The sequence below is a fragment of the Micropterus dolomieu genome, linkage group LG04, assembly GCF_021292245.1.
Source record: "Micropterus dolomieu isolate WLL.071019.BEF.003 ecotype Adirondacks linkage group LG04, ASM2129224v1, whole genome shotgun sequence".
NCBI classification, from domain to species: Eukaryota; Metazoa; Chordata; class Actinopteri; order Centrarchiformes; family Centrarchidae; genus Micropterus; species Micropterus dolomieu.
Window position 1 is genome coordinate 27,575,475 of NC_060153.1, and position 16,953 is coordinate 27,592,427.

Genomic DNA, 16,953 nt, shown 5'->3' on the forward strand with positions numbered 1-16,953 from the left:
GGGGGGGGGGGGGGGGGGGGGGGGGTCCTTTTCTTTGGGGTTGGCTGATAAGGCACAGAAAATGCAGCTGCAGTTTCTTCACACTCACACACACACACTCACACACATACATACATACACACAAAAGCCCTGTAGGCAGTGGAAAAGTACTGGACAAAGCAGAGACTGTGACTGCACTCCAACCCTCATCACTGCCATCAACAGACAAACACGCAAGGCCAGGCTTGCCTCCCCTGGGTATTAAATGACACACAGGGATACTGTGAGAGATCACACTCATTATTTGACCACTCAGTGCATAATCGGTGTCGATATTACAGCCATAACAGCCACTACATTGTATAATTTGAGAGTCACTAGAGTCCGTTATACTGGGAAGACCTGATCACTGCGCCATGTATGTCTTCAGCTAAATTTACCAAGTGCATATAAAAAACATATACAACAACAAACTAGGTAATTTGAGTAGACTGAGCCAGCACATACTATTTCTTTTAAAGGTAAGCACAATTAACTAAGTCACATCTTTTTTTAAATCTGATTCTGACTTAACCTGTGGCTTAAGAGCAGTCAGGCCAATGCAGCACATTAACAGTAAACGCCTGACTTCCTGCCTTAACCTGTTTACATACTGACATTTGTGTCCTGTCGCACACCTGTAATCATCATTGGCCCTTTCAGTCAATATTATATAGCTGCAGTACTGGAGGCTGCAGTTTCAGGAACCCCTTAGTCCTGGGACCGCAGTTCTAGGACTGTATTTCTTTTGCAACAGCGTGATCTAGTGGATTGGTGGTGTTAATGCACAGCAATATGAAGGAGGTTAACCCTGTCTGCTGCCCTCCCAGCAGACAAGCGCAGCTGTAGAGTTAATTGGTCGACATGCATACAATCAATAACTCAGGTTTAGGCACACACCCTGTGATGGTTAGGGTAATTGGCTGGGGGGCTGTCAAGAGTAACACAGCCAGCTAGCTAGCTGGCAGTATCAAAGAAAACAAGGGTCCTACAAATGTTGTTCCGGTCCTAGGATTGCGGTCCTGAAACTCTAGCCTCCTGTACTGCAGCTACATACTACTCCTTTCAGTATCTCCGCCAGCTTTCCCTAACCATAACCATATCATAGTTGGAAAGTTAGCAAAGACTGAAAAATGTAATCCAGCCTTTTCACCCAGCGGTTGTGTTTTGTACTCTAAAGTTGTGTTTTTCCTTTCTTTGAAAACAGTCTGCAGTAATGTAGAGAATACATGAACTTAAGTAAATCAACAAAAACTTGCACCAAACACATGGCAGTGATACAACTCATCAAGTGAATACATAAACTGTATGAGTGAATACCGCAACATTTCAAGAGAGAAGCTATCCAAGCGGTCTGCTAGGAAGGGCTGGTTTGGGACGATTTCCAAAAGGATATTTTTCCCTAAAGGGGAGATAGCACTGATGTGTTTCTCTTCCCTCTAGGAAGACGTTCTGACTCTGGCTTGAAGACTTGGATGCCAGGTCTCAAATGACCAGGGTGGGTGACATTTCAGACAAGCTGCTGAAGACTAGTTAGCAGGGATACAGGGTCATCTCTGGGACAGCACAGCAAATAAATGTTTTTCAGATAAGAGAACTTGAGAGGAGAATGGAGTAAAACCAAAAACCTAGAGGAGAGAAGAGTAGACCGGTCGTTACATTTTCCCATAGCAGTGTGATCCATAAAGAGGATGTTGTCTGACCTTTGCTAACGGAGAAATAAAAATAGCCAAGTAATAAAGTGGCCTTGACTGCAGGGACACAAGCTACATGATGCTGATTTAAAACAGTACAGTGCCCATGCTGAAGGATGTTTTTCATGCTAATGTAATATTTTGCTTTATGCCTATCAGATTAATAACAACATTAATAACTTCCAGCATTAGGGATAATTTAGCAATTCAAAAAACTAATGAAAATGATTCTCCAGAAATTATTCTCAATTCCAGTCCACCTTTTTAATTTCTTTTATTATTTAGATTCTGATTTAAAGTTCTATTCAAGTCCTAATGTGACTTATACCTGGAAAAAATATTTGAACATTTGTTTTTCCAGGAAAGTTAATATCTGCAATGATTCACCAATTAGCTAGGGAGCTGCTATAATTAAGAGCAACAGTATCCTTTGCTTTGAAACATAAGAATCTTCTTTCTAATTACAGCAGTTTATTAATTGCATCTGTTATAGAGTGAGAAGGAAGTAAGAGCATGTTTTCCATTTCCATTGCAGCTTTAGGTGTTTTTGTTTTAACAATAGATGCAGTTTTTATATATTTTATTTAACAAGAAAATGTTTTCATTAAGATTAAGTCAGAGTCACCTTTTAAAATAAAGGTTTATCTTTTGCACCAAAACATCACACCAATCAATCAAAGGTACCCACTCCAGCACTTTACTCTTTGCTGAAGAAAGCAGCAACAATATTGGCCAAGCTGAATAAGACTGACACACAAGGGAAGAACAACATATCCACCCAACAGAGTACCAAGCTCAGCCTATCAGACAGTTTCATTAAACTTTCCAGCCCTCCACAAAGTCAAGTAGGCGATGCATGTTGAAACCACTCAACATAGTGGGTTGTTTGTTCCCAAGCTCAAATGTCATCTGAGTGGGAAACTGTTGGACCAGAAGTGATAAAACGAAACTTGGTCATATGAGAGCATTTGCACTGAAGCAGTCTGTATTAATAGTTCTGTTTGGGGTGTTGATGGCCACTGCCACTAGTTAAAGTGTTGGTCTTTACATGAGGTTCCCAGTGATTTGAACATGATGCAACTGTTGCTGTTCAACACCCTAGCACATATCGTCTAACAGCTCCTTTCTCAGTACTGCTGTTGTTTATTCTTACTGGATGTACTGGTTTGCATACAAATGTCTTAACTACCACTAGAGAGCACTACATCTGAATGGACCAACCTGTCTGGTTTGGGAACTGGTCTTCACTGGAACCATATATTAGCCAGTACACCAAAGACACAAGAAACTGCTATATGATTTTATCATCAGTTTCTGAACATGTCAGTAATTAAGTTAACTGAAGCTGGACACGATGAAGTGAAGGTAACTCTAAGCTACTGCCGTATGTGCAACAAACCTAACTTTGTTGATACATCCATTAACGAGCATAACATGTAGACGGGGTTAATTGATCCTCTCTGTCCACGTCCCTCATCCTCTATGTTATTAAAAGCACACTGAGCTAACGCTAGCTTGGCAAAGCTAGATGTACAACGAGCTAAATGAAAGCTGTCTGTAGCTGAGATTGCCATGTACCTTCAAACTGCACATGGTTGTGGAGTAGAGTGAAACACGCAGGGACAGAGGGAAGGAGGACAGAAGAAAGCTGCCTTAAACTGCGTCTGTGTCGCTCTATCCGCACACAGCGACATGACGCCCAGAGCGCGACAGTGTGGCGGCGCATGTTAGCAAGTTTTATTCTATTCGGCCAAATTCATTCCCCAATATGCTTCTGATAATGAGATATGCCCGATCGGCCAATACTTAGTGGATCGATATTTATTGTGCATCCCTATCAGATACAGCCTGAAAGGTGGAGCTGGGGTGGCGGTGGGTTATGAGCTTTGTGTAGGAAGCAGTGAGGACAGGGAGGTAGGCTACAGCAGCTTAAATAGGCGCCTTGTCTGGAATTTGCCAATAAATGTTAAGAGAGGAATCAGATGAGCTGTCGGCTGATGTGCTGCTGAAGATGGCTGCTATCACCTGATATGTTGGAATGAGCGGAGATTGACTGTGTTGCCTGCCTGAACTAACACTATGCTTGATTTATTTCACAATGTCTTTGGGGCAAGCATTTTGGGATTGCACAACTGACTGGTCCCTCCTGCACATACATCATTACATACAGTGCATCTACGTGAAGTAATTGGAAAGCATAACACATTTTTGAGGGGAACAGTTTCATTGAAACTATGTGACTGGTTTTGGCACAGATTAATAATTACTCATTTAGCTGATGCAGCTGAAGCATTTTATCAAACTGCATCATTTGTTAAACAGGAGATCCAGGAGTTCCAGTGAACTGAGAGCTTAAAAGGCCACTTGGAAGTTGTTTTTACCTGGAAAATGCATGGGGGATATCTCACTTCATACAGTTTAAGGCATATTGTGTACTTTTTGAGTCATTGTTTTTTCCTCCTGTCCTGCTGTTGGATTCTATTTTTACTGCGTGCAAGCTCTGAGCAGCTTGCCCACCATTAACCAGTAAAGATATGTAATCTTTGGAAAAAATATTTATATGGAAAATTTAGCAATTCAGTAAAAAAAATCTTGGAAGGCCCACATGTGTTACACAAACCATTATGATGATTAAGACAGCAAAAAAACTGTAATTTGGTTTCAGCCTTTTATTTGACAGAACATCTCCCAATGGGGATTTACATTAATCAATTACAACGTAGGACCTTGCCAAGTGGCAAGAGAGAACAGCCTTCACAAAGGTTCTGTATACAAACATGCAATCAACATGCATATAGTATAAAACCAAATACATATTAGGGGAAAATACAATATGTAACTCACTACCCATTATAAAACTATCAACTGTGAACTGTCATAGATGATGACAGACTAACCCAAGGTGGAAAATAAAATGTTTCTCCTCAAAAAATGATGAAATGCACAGATGACAAACATCCATTATTAAGGCGTTGCCATCCTTCACTATACTGTGGACATTCTACATTGCTATTACTTTGACTCATCGATATGCGATACGATTTAAACGTGTGAAGGTGAAACTACATTTCATGTTCTGCAAAATCGAAGGTGAATTTATTTTACTTTAAACGTTGCTAGCTTGACACAAAATACACATTTGTGTTTTACTTCTGAAACTCGCAACGCATAGTGATCAACTCTGATAAAAAAGAAATAAAAAAATTTATCTGTGGTATACAAATCAAAATTAAACTGTGTAGTACAAGAGTATAATGCAGGTAAAAATCACAGTCATATAAAAAGATTGATACATTGTGTCCTGCATGTGTCCTGTTTTGAGACAGTTCTGTGCGGTCAGTCTTTGGAAAGTCACATTCTGTGTTTTGTGCTTTGGATAGAAGTCAGAATTATAGGTTAAAGGTTTGTATACTTAGACATTACTAGTCCATGAGGTATTTGACCAGTAAGTATACATCCATTTTACAATGGCCAGCAAATAACAGCGTAGTTAAGTTTCCAGTGATATTAAAAGGCAACAGTATGGTAGAGGAAGGCTTTCTGACTTTCTGAATTTGTACGGTTATGAAACTTAAATTTAAATTCTCAGAATCTTAGTTGCAAATATTTTCACCACCTCAGGAAAAAAAATAACCCACTGTAAACTATGCAGTATATAACAAAAACAAAACATTATAGAACAAAGTTACTGTCAAACTGAAAGGCATCTCTCTCTCTCTCTCTCTCTCTCACACTGATGGACGGAAGAAAAACAAGGCAGAGGAATAGGTGAGTGGGAGGAGTCTGGCGTTCTTTCACTCTGTGCATTTGTAGAAAACGGCTACATTCATGTTATTACGTTATTAATCATTGAGTAAATTGCACTTGAGGGGAATGGGCTCACAATAACTTTGCACTTTAGACTCCCCCCGCTTCTATTCACGACAAAACAGGTAATATTAAATAGTCATTAGAACAAAACTACAGAATGTTTAAAAGTTTGTGTCACTTCCGTCCAAGTGTTCTTGGTTGCCATTTGTTAATATTGCTTGAACAACAAAGCCACCAGCATTGCACAGCAACCCAACCCACTTTAGTCATCCATCGCTGGGTGGTCACAGTGTCGTAAACAGAACAAATTAAATTTGCTGGTGTCTATTGAGCAGTATTTGAGAGATGGAGGTAAATGTTGCTCTGTGAAAATTTACATGTAACCATAAACCTTCCCATCTTAAGCTGATACACGAGGCGAATTTTTGAGCAATGTTGCTGAGCAATGTTGCTGGTGGTCCAAGTCCAACTATGTTTTTAACGGATACCGGCGGGGTAGGGGTTATTACGGTAGTAATCTTTACTCATTACCATTGACAGCAACATTGCCCAGAACCATTTCTCTGAAGGTTGCTCTGTGTATCATCAGCTTTAGATATGTTCACACAACTCTGGTTGTCCTCTCCTTGCACACATATTCTTTACAAAAAAAAAAAAAAATCAAAATCAAGAAACATGTGGACTGCTGCAAAACAAAAGAAATATATAGTAACACACAGCTTTTGATCACAGTTTTGGGATCAGAAAACAGCACAATCTGTCATTTTAAAACAAAATAACACCGTTGTATAAGCAACAATTCTATATTTAAGTAATATTTTAGAGGTTAAAATTGATTATCGAATATTAATTAGGAAGATAAGAGGAATTACAGTTGCTGAGGCAGCAGATCAACTAGAGAAAGGAATATATCAGATCACATTGAAATAAACAGTTATAAAAAGTGGAACAGTGCAGAGCGTGCACTCATTCTTTGCTGCCAATGTAATTGTCTCATACCACCAGCCTTTGCCATTGTTCCCCATCTGTGAACTCCTGCTCAGCAGACGAACAAACATGTCCGCCTACAGCCAGGGCCCATCTTTCTCCGTCTTCTTGAGCCTCCTCAGCAGCTAGTGGTGTCGAGTAGCTGCTTGTTCGTGGAGGCCTCTTCACTATCAGAGTTGGTCCTCATGTCGTTGTCATCTGCAGCTCTGGCTATCGGTTTCTGCTTGCGTTTGATATTGAACACATCCCACCTCTCAGACACCAGATCCTTGCTGAAAATGATGGACGCCAGCCAGGAGAAGAGCAGAATGGATGCGAGCGAGATGATCATGATGGCAGTGCGGAAGGGGAAGAACTGGGTCAGCTTTCCCTCGTCATCCAGCCGGCAGCCGGGGAACTTGATTACAGGCGGGATGCCAATGAGGGGCTCACCACTCAGGATCCTCAGGATGATTCCCATCATGTAGCCCACGGTGGCTCCGTAGCCATTGGACAACTTGAAGAAGAGGATGCAGACCAGCTGAGGGAACATGATGGTGTAAGACATGTCCACGCCCACAAGCCAGAAGACCAGGACGCTGTTGTCCAGGAAGGTGAGGGCAGTGCCAGCCAGACCCACCACCACCACTGAGATACGGATCACCCACTGCATCTCACGGTCGGACGCCTGAAGGAGTGGAGAGAATGACAACAACAAAGAAGAGAGTACACCTTATTATACAATGTAAGGACCTAAGGATCATCTGGTCTTGAGTCCCCCTTGGCCTTCGGGTGAGAGACACAAACCTCCTCTCCCAAAAATAATCTCATCTAGTGTGAGATCTCTGAGAAACAAGACTGGTGAACTTATAATATCTGTACAAGTATAGAAACAGTTGCATTTAATGTTTTTCTAAGACATGGTTGAACCCCTTTATCGATGGGTCAATCAATGACACTCTTGCATTACCAGGGTTTTAACCAACCATGAGACCAGTTATAGAGGTGATATTAACCACTTGTACAACTGGTGTTCAGATAACTTGTTAATCCTAAACACAAAAGAAATTATCATTGAGTTCAGAAGAAACTCCTCTCAGTCCCCTGTAATAATGAACAATATGACCACTGAAAGTGTACAGGAGTACTTGGGAACTAATATTGATAGCATACGGACATGGAATGACACCAGTGAGAGGTTTGCAAAGGCTTAAACAACATGTCTACTTTTTAGGGTGCACATGCTGACACTGATTTATAAGACATTCAGTTGACTTTTTGAATTCAATGTTATGGTGAGTATTGTCAGTAAAAAAAAAAAAAAAAAAAGAATAAACTGGTTGTTAAAGATAACTACAACCAATGTGCAGTATTTCTTACATGACAGACCAGTACACCATGAATTGAGCTCACAAGATCATATCATCCACTGCACCATCTATAGCCTGAATATGCACTTCTATCTTAGGAGTATGTCCAGGATGCTAAAAGAGACATCACATCCTTTGTCCCACACAGCATTAAACTGCTTAACAAGCTCTAGTCTGTATTTGGCACTTTCTTGAACTTCACTTGATTTTTTATCACATTTGCTCCATGGACTGTCACCTCCTGACTACCTGGTCTTTACTACTTCATCTGCCTGTGTCAAATTACACAATACCCTGATGAAACCCTCAGGATTTTCTCAGAGCAACAGAAGACAATCTACTACTGTTTTAACTTCAGCTAACAGAGCCCATTTGCTCAAGTTTTGTCTTTGAACATAAGGGGCCCTATTTTAACGATCGAAGCACACAGCAGGAAGCACATGGTGCAGTTGCGTTTAGGGCAGGTCCAATTCCAATTTTGTTTTGTATTTCAGTGCGCCAGGCGCATAGTTCAAAAGGGTTGTACTTGGTCTGTGAATTAGTCATGGATGTGTTTTAGGCATAACATGCAATACACCAATCAGATTGTCCCCTCCCAGTCTCTTTAAAAGCCAGGTGCGCTTTTACCTTGGCGCATTGCAAGATGGATGAATGGAGCATTATTAAAATTATTGGCAGACTCACAGCAGAAAGGGAGATATGGACAGAAGTGTGGACGTGAAATAAAAACTCTGAACTTGAAGCCTAATGTTACTCTGCAGCTCTGTGGTTTATCAGTGAAGTGTCAGAACTCCACTGCAGACTGGAGTCTGTTCACAGGCAGACGCTGTCTCCTCTATGAAACGTCTGAATCCTCACTGCGCTGCGTTATTATCAACTATGATGAACCAGTCGTGGGTCACATTTTTTTCTCTTCTGCTGATCGTCGGGCATTTAAGCAGCAAAACAAAAAAAATCGTTAAACAGGACATGACAGAACAGAGGAAATTCAACTTTAACCTTCTGAAATAATCTAGACTCTCCGATGGAGCTCAGGATTGATCAGGAGGGGTGCTTTACTCCAAAAAGTTTCACTGTGTGAACCTGGACTGTGTGTGAGACCTTTTGGATGTGTAGAAGAACACCAAACAGGAAATAACATTAGATCCTGACGGCGAATTAATCAAAGTATGCTGCTGTGCCTTGTGTGTACATGTGCACAGTGCCTCTCAGAGTAATGCGCCCCTAAAATAACAAAAAACAGTGAAATACTGCGCTGTTGACTTTAGAGTGTTTTTGTTTTAAGACAATGGCGCAATCACATTCTGTTGCCTCAGGATGGCAATGCGGCAACAATTTGCCTGACCACACCTCATTTTAGGACCAACACTCTCATGGGCGCACAGATGGGTGCAAGTGCATATGCTATTTAAACAACGTGGACACTTGGTGTGAAAATGACAGCTGCATTGTTTGGAAACTAGCAATGATACTTCCGCTGCACTTGGCGCCGCTTTTCACCGGGTGCAAGATAGGGCCAAAGAAGGATTAAAAGGGGACTATACTGCCCTAAAAAGCCAAAATGCGGTAAGAACATACATGGTCAAAATTAATACCACAATCAGATTTTTAAAATGAAAAAACAGCACATAAAATGAATGCGGGAACTACAAAACTAGGTAGAAACAAAACATCCGGGACTAGTGGCTGAGGTTAGCTGGTTAGATGGCCTTAGCTAAAAGCTAATTTACCAGTTTTATGCAACCAATTTCCTGTATCTGAAAAATCTATTTTGATTATCCAACATCTTAGTGACGCCCTGTCGCCTCACAACAAGAAGGTCTTGGGTTTGAACCCTGGCCGTTCTGTGTGGAGTTTGCATGTTCTCCCTATGTCTGCATGGATTCTCTCTGGTTGCTCCAGCTTCCTCCCACCATCCAAAGACACGCAGGTAAGGTTAATTGGTTACTCTAAATTGCCCTTAGGTGGGACTGTGAGTGGTTGTTGATTTCTGTGCGCCCTGTGATGAACTGGCGACCGGTTCAGCCTTTCGCCCAATGTCAACTGAGATTGGCTCCAAGTAAACAAAAACACAGTTGATATATTTCCTCTGAAATTCTCACCTGCTTTCTGATGATGTTCTTGTAGATATTTGAGGAAAACAATGAGGCTGAAGAGAGAAGAGCGGAGTCCATGGAGGACATGACAGCAGCAGCTACAGCTCCAATGCCAATGATAGAGATGTAGGGGGGTGTGAGGTACTGCAGGGCGATGGGGAGGATGGAGCCTGCCTCGTCGCGCTCATATGGGCTGGGCAATCCATAGCTGGTTGAGTTCCAGTCTGCAAAAAAGGATGAATGTTTGAAAGACAGAGGGGAGAAATACATTAATGAAGCAAGAAACAGATAAAATCTGATAAACATAGCATATAATTTTCCAGAGCTGTAAGTTAAGAATGTGTACCTGTAGATGCAGCCACAGCCCCGACCAGCACGGAGGGGATACCCAGCACCAGACAGAAGGCCGAAGAAGCATAGCATGTCACTTGAGCCTGGGTGTAAGAAGAGGCCGACAGGATTCTTTGGTAGAACGCCTGGTAGGCCAAACCACCCAGAGCCTGGCACAAACACACAGTTCAGACATGATGACAGGAATCAGTTTCTACAACAGGATAGCAAGAAGGAAGGATCCTCTCATGCTATGGCTGCTGTTATGCTTGGCTGTTTGCTCATCTAATGGAATAAGCCCATTTGATTTAACTGCTGAGTTCAATGTAATTTAACTGCTGTGATGGCAGGAGATATGTAAATACTGCATAAGCTGTGTATTAGACCACATTTAGTGCTATCTATGTGCGTCTATATGCTCATGATCTCTCCCACTCCACTCACCAGCAGCATGAAATCATCAAACCACTTGCCAGCCTCATTGAGCTCCACCGTGCCAACCCAGGGAGCCTGGAAGGTCTGGTTATAGGCCGTCAGTGAGATGTCCAGAGAGTGAGGGTTGGTCAACAGGAAAGGAACACACACCCACTGCATACACAAACAGAAGGACACAGCTTGTTATGTCTTGGGTTGTATGGCTGCTTGGGATGTGTGCTCTCTCTGTGGTTGTCTCTGTGCAGGGGGCGTGGCAGTTGGCTCAGCACCTGGCTCTCCACCACACCTGCAGCAGATCAACTCATCACCGCTCTGCTCATAAGCCCCAACCTTGTTCTTCTCGAGCATTCACCCTAAAGTTTGTTCCTAACAGTTTTTGTCTCTTCACTTTGTTTTTAGACCTCCGCTGCCTCGTGCCTCCCCACATCGCCAGCCACATAATCCACTCCTGGATCCACAAGCTCTCTAGCTTCCCAGCCCTTGCCTAGTTATCGTTTTGTTCTCGAGAATAAACCATATTTCTCCACTCCACCCACCATCCAACCTTAACATAGCTAATCTGATTAGATTGGGTGGTGCGGTGGGGGGAGTAAACAAAACACAGTACAGGGAAAAGAGAAAGAAGACCGACTAGTATGTTCCTGGCTGGCTACTGTGTTTGTTAGTGGTTAGCTCGCTTGCTAGTAGTTCACCAACTAGGTCTGCAAGTAGTTTCTACATGACCAAGTTTCTAGAACCACTTATTTCCAAAGATTCATCATCTTATTCGGATGGAGGCCATTTTGAAAAATGAGTGATAGAAATGTCAAATAGACTTCACAGTTGTCAAATTAACTAATGAAATCACAACATTTATTAATTAGCAGGTAATTTAATCTGCTAGCCTAGTTAGTGAGATACCAGGTGCCTCTGCTGGACTCTATATTGAAAATATACTTTCATCCACTTGTTTCTACAGTGTAGTATCGATAAACATCATTCAATAGAAGAATAGAGCTGGAGCTGAACAGGTCAATAGATGTTACGCACCAGACTGACAAAGATCAGGATTAGCTGGATGACATCTGTGTAGGCCACAGAGTAGAGCCCCCCCAGCAGTGTGTAGGTTATGGCCACCACTGAGGAGATGATGATGGAGTAGACGTAGGACAGGTCCAGGATCACACTCATAGTTCCACCTGGAACAACACAGTAGTGCAATGAGAATCGGCGGACTGATATACTGATAAAAATATACTGAAGTCAGTATTATTTTACAATACGGCACACAAAATTTAGTAGTTTAGTAGTTACTAAAGGACAACAAGTGAGCAACGACCTGAAAAAGAAATCGTTAATAAACAGTTTTGAGTAACTCTGAATGGAGGACTATATAGTAGATAATGATGATTTACAAGAGAACTGACTGGGAGATACTATAAATATGTGCAATATGGCAGGTTTGTGCATGATATGAAATGAAATTAAATAATATTTACATGTGCAGAGACATTTACATTATTTGAATTTGGGGTGTCAGTGGGGGAAGCAGTTTTTGTGGCGAGAAGTTTTGGTCCTGATTGACTGCAGCCTCTTGCCAGAGGGGAAAGTCTGAAACAGTTTGTGTGCAGGGTGGGAGGGGAAGATTGGACATTTGGAGTTATTCACTAACTACTTGTTAACGATTCAATAATTATCAGGTAATTCCTGATTAGCTTCTCAGTCGTTCATAAGTAAATACAATTTTGTGTACTGTATTGTATTACCAGAAAGTATTACTCAAAAGGTCTTAGAGCATGTCATCTAATGTACAGGAGTGGGTTGCTACAGAGACATGCAACAGCTTACTGTGATAGTTTAAGTAAGTGTTTTATTAGTTTCTCAGTCTCTTTTTCTTCTCTCACACAAACACACATATATACATGCATACACTCTTCTGTAGTAATACTAAGGTTACTAATAAAGTTTACTAAGAAGCTACGCTATGACATTGTCTTGTTATACTGTTCATGTCTTATTGCTATAACAAAAAAAAACACCCTGGCAAACAAATTACACTTTTACCAGTAAAAAACAAAACACTTCATTTCTAGTCATTTATGTCAAGTATAAAGTTATACATACGCATGGGTGGTTTTGGTTTAAACCTATAAAAAGGATCCGAGAGCTTAGATTAAGCAAGAAGCCAACATAAAAAGTCATAACTGACACGTAACAGAAGCAGCCTATTGATTGTGACTCCAAAATATTCCTTTTTCACCCTCTTGGGTGAATTATCACCCTTATTGATACTAAGTAAAATAAAGAAGAATGGGAAGTAAGAATGTGAAATAAATATAAATATATAAGTAAATGCAAATAAGTGACATTTGTTTTAAATAATAGACATCTTGTTACTCAAATAAGGCAAGCAAAACGTCACTACCTTCACCGTCTCTTCTGCCACATTGCCAGGGTCCCCCCAGCCGCAGCCTGCAGCCACACCACAACAATGCCCTTAAACAGAGAAGTGTCAGATCGGCACCATCGATCGCCACCCTGACCTCTGACCCTACTGACAATTTCTGTTTGAGCTTTCACGCCATGTGTGTGTTTTAATAGTTAAATCCATTCTGGAACTGAACCACCACACACACATACACACACACACACAAACAGTCTCCCAGCAACAGCGCCCACTCTCTGGAGTGTCAAGTGTTTATGTGTGTGATGCCAAGCGCACATCGGATATGTATTCATAACTGTCACTGATACAACGTTAGGAGGTTTTACTGAGAAGTGAGGGTTGCCCTAACTCCTCATTAGTTCAATGGGTTTGGACGTTCCTGCTTCCCTACCAGCCCTTTTGTGGAGCGTTACAGTGCTGCCTTGGTGACTCAAACACTGTCAATGGATTTCATGGTTTCCCTTCAAGTATTTTTACACACGGAAATTAAATTATAATTCAGCTTGGAACTTTTACCCTCTGTCAATCAGGCTGGGCCTTAGCATAAATAATGGAAAAGTCTCTAATGACACAATATGGTTTGAATAACTGATCACCTTTCACAATCAACAGGCTGCTCGATGTTTAACCCCCCTTTTGAAATACTGGAAAAGAAAACAGCGTTAAAAACACACAAGACAACAATATGTACACACAAGTTCCTTCACGCTCATTAATACTGTAGAGCACACACACACTGGCATCCACTCAAAGCGCAGACACACACACACACACACACACACACACACATTATTTGATTATTACTTTAGATTAGAGAAACAACAGTAAAAACCATAGTGACAAATTCAGTAGCTTCTAAGGAAATCTAAAGCTTGACAGGACAGCTGTTCCCAATTATATTTGCTAGGCAATGAAAAAAGAGGATAGTGAATGGTCAGTTTCCTTTGATCTTCTCACAAATATTGCATTGTGTATATAGTGTATTTTTAAACTTCATATACACTTCTTGTGTTTATCTACTGACCCAAAGCAGCCAAAGATAGTGTGTGGTTAAAATAACAGAAGCACCTCACAATAAATAATCCAACGTAACGGCTCGTGAAAATGGTTTTGACTGTGTCAGACGGCATTCATTTAGAAAGCTGTAGTGTTTGTGGTGGTTATTTTATCATGTTGAGGTGTTCACCCAGCTCGTGTTTGTGCACATTGTGTTCCCAGATCTGTGGGTGCCTGCTTCAAGTATATGTTCACACATTGTAATGTCAGACAGTTTTACAGTGGGATGTAACTTACCCAGACTGACGAGTGTGCGTGCCACCCACAGGACATCGGCCACGAGTGCGGGAAAGATCAGCACACTGCTCAGAACATTCCCATACTTCTGCTGGAAGGGGTCCATCATTGTCATATACTTGTTCTCTCTCATAGGCTTGGCAAAGAAAAAGCCACCTGGAGCAGGAGGGAAAGAATTAGCATAAAATCACAATCTCTCTCTGGAAAAGCTGAAGCCATCAATATTTTTTTAAAGATTTGGTTATATATTTCTATCAGGGGAGGAAGAGACCTTGAAGTTTCTCATTACTCTCACACCTTGTGTGTCACATTGTGACCTTGGGGCCTGAGGATTTCACCTGTTGCAAATGGTTACAGATGGTTCACGGAGTGCAGCTTAGAGCTCTTTTGATTGTACTATCTCACACGGCTGATCCTTAGCTAACAGGGCAGAGTAGAATTACAAGGGTTAGAGTCCCTGTTTTCTCCACTGTTAACTTGTTGACAGGGCCCACTGTCAACCGCTTGTTTTTCCGGCAACATGTAGCCTACAGCTGAATCAGAACTGTTTACCGGCTTCTCGCTGACCCTCTCTTCTCTGCTTCTGATTGGCTAGTAGTCCTTAAATAGGAACTGTGCATGTGCAACTCCCAACAAAGATCATTTAGAGGCAAGATGTATCACTCCGTAGCTAAAACGAAGCCTTCAACACACAGGGTGAAAAGAGAAGCTGCAGCAATGTGCAGTATGACAAAAAATGTGGTGTTTTTTGAAAATTAAGTAAACCTGTTCTGGTACAACCCCTAAATCGGATTTTGAACCTGAAAATGAGCATAATACCACCTTTTTAAAACTTTTTCATATTCCCCTGTTGCTTTTATGTTTTATGTAAAGCACTTTGAATTGCCTTGTTGTTGAAATGTGCTATACAAATAAACTTGCCTTGCCTTTGTCAGTTTGATGAATTCAGGAGTGGGCAACTACCTCTCTGGGTGAAGTCATCACTTTGCACCTGTTGCCTCAAGTTGCAATCCTTAACTGATTTCTCATGGACCTATTTTTAACGTGAGTGACACTTTTATTGGTGCATAGAGTCAGAATGGGGTCGGAGGTACTGGAGCTACATAACTGGTCAACAGCTCTTCAGCTCGAGTTCATTTTGATACTGTATTTAATAACTGGGTGTAGAAACGTTGGGAAACTAAATGAGTACACAAGCTATACTGAAAATATTCAATTGTGTTGATGCTTGTTGCTGAAATAATAATACAGCAATTTACATTGTTGCTAAGCTAGAACATGATATTGTTATGTTATTATCCCCACATGATTTTCATTAGCTAATGAGAGTAAAACAAGGAACGCTTGAATGTTAAATTTTGACATCGTGACCTCACAAAGACTTTACAGAAAATAGACCAAAGTCTGTATTTTAGTGAGGCTCCAGTGTGTAACCGGCCTGTGTGGCAAGTTCATGCCCACAACTCATTTCAATGGCATTTACTGGTGCTTGCCAGTGTTAATTTCAGACCCTGCATACAAGAACATTGTGCCCTGTGTACAAGAGTAGGCTGCGTGAATTTCATGTATGGTCCAGGATAACATGTAAAACAATTTCATCAGCAAAGTCCTATCCAATTACTTGACCCAAATGGTGCTACTCACCTAAGAAGAAGGTCAGGACATAAGGAACAGGCATGAGAGCCCACACTGCGCCTAGTGTTGGGTTGTATGTTGCCTCAGCTATACCAAGGATGAAGCCTCCACCTACCCATGTAGCTGCAGAGAGACAAACATACAAACACACGCATTAAAAAGGACAAACATTAGCTTGTGCATTGCTCGGACTTCTTCAGGCATACCAAATAACCACTTTATTTGGACACACCACCACTGGACGATTATCAATTGACCCCTTCTGACTGCTTTACCAGTAAGAGTGAAGATGCCGACTAGCAAGTTAATGTTGCGTCCGGCCAGTAACGTTATCTCCATGCCATCTCCTGGACACTTCTTCTCCGCCGTCTTGGAGCGCATGGCCGCCCAGATCCCTGTGCCCAAGATCAGCAGGTAAAACGCTGCCATCGCCACCAGTCCCGGCACATTAAGAGACATCCTGACCTACTTCTTTGTGTGTGTTTCCTGTTGAAAGACAGAATAAAAGAAATATGAAGGTTTGAATTGCTAACAAATGCTGTTTGTAGTGGGTTTTTTTTTTTTAAATCACAATAACGTACAGTTCAAAATGCACCAAAAATTAATTACAATCCATATTCTTAATATACTTTATGGCTAAAAAATATTTGTAGGACTGCAGGACAGGGGGTAGCTGTTTAATTTAAGTGTGTGTGGGGGGGCTCTGACAAACAAAAGGTTCATTCATCACGTGCAGAAAGCTATTGAGTGCACATTAAAAACTGAAACAGTAAGCCTAAAACAGTAGTAAGTATGCAAATCAATAAACAGAGGTGGGTGAGTGAGGTGGAAAAGGAACTCTGTATGTCTTCTTGAAGAAAGGAAGTGAATAAAGAAAAAGC

At 41.4% G+C, this 16,953-nt stretch overlaps 1 protein-coding gene across 1 annotated transcript; it reads right to left on the minus strand.

The window, feature by feature from the left end:
- Nucleotides 1–4,366: 4,366 nt before the first annotated feature.
- LOC123969104 (high affinity choline transporter 1-like) lies at nucleotides 4,367–16,531 on the minus strand. The gene is made up of 8 exons (XM_046046193.1): nucleotides 16,348–16,531; nucleotides 16,082–16,195; nucleotides 14,438–14,593; nucleotides 11,749–11,897; nucleotides 10,729–10,872; nucleotides 10,301–10,454; nucleotides 9,961–10,178; nucleotides 4,367–7,176 (listed from the first exon to the last, which is right to left on the minus strand). The coding sequence occupies exons 1-8, from the start codon at nucleotides 16,529–16,531 to the stop codon at nucleotides 6,628–6,630; spliced, it is 1,668 nt and encodes a 555-aa protein (XP_045902149.1). The 3' UTR covers nucleotides 4,367–6,627.
- Nucleotides 16,532–16,953: the final 422 nt, after the last annotated feature.

Coding starts and splice junctions, on each gene's coding strand:
- LOC123969104 (XM_046046193.1), bottom strand. CDS start 16,531: ATGTCTCTTAATGTGCCGGGACTGGTGGCGATGGCAGCGTTTTACCTG. Junction 10,455..10,728: donor TTGATGATTTCATGCTGCTG/GTGAGTGGAGTG, acceptor TGTTTGTGCCAG/GCTCTGGGTGGTTTGGCCTA. Junction 7,177..9,960: donor AGAACATCATCAGAAAGCAG/GTGAGAATTTCA, acceptor CCACTCCTTCAG/GCGTCCGACCGTGAGATGCA.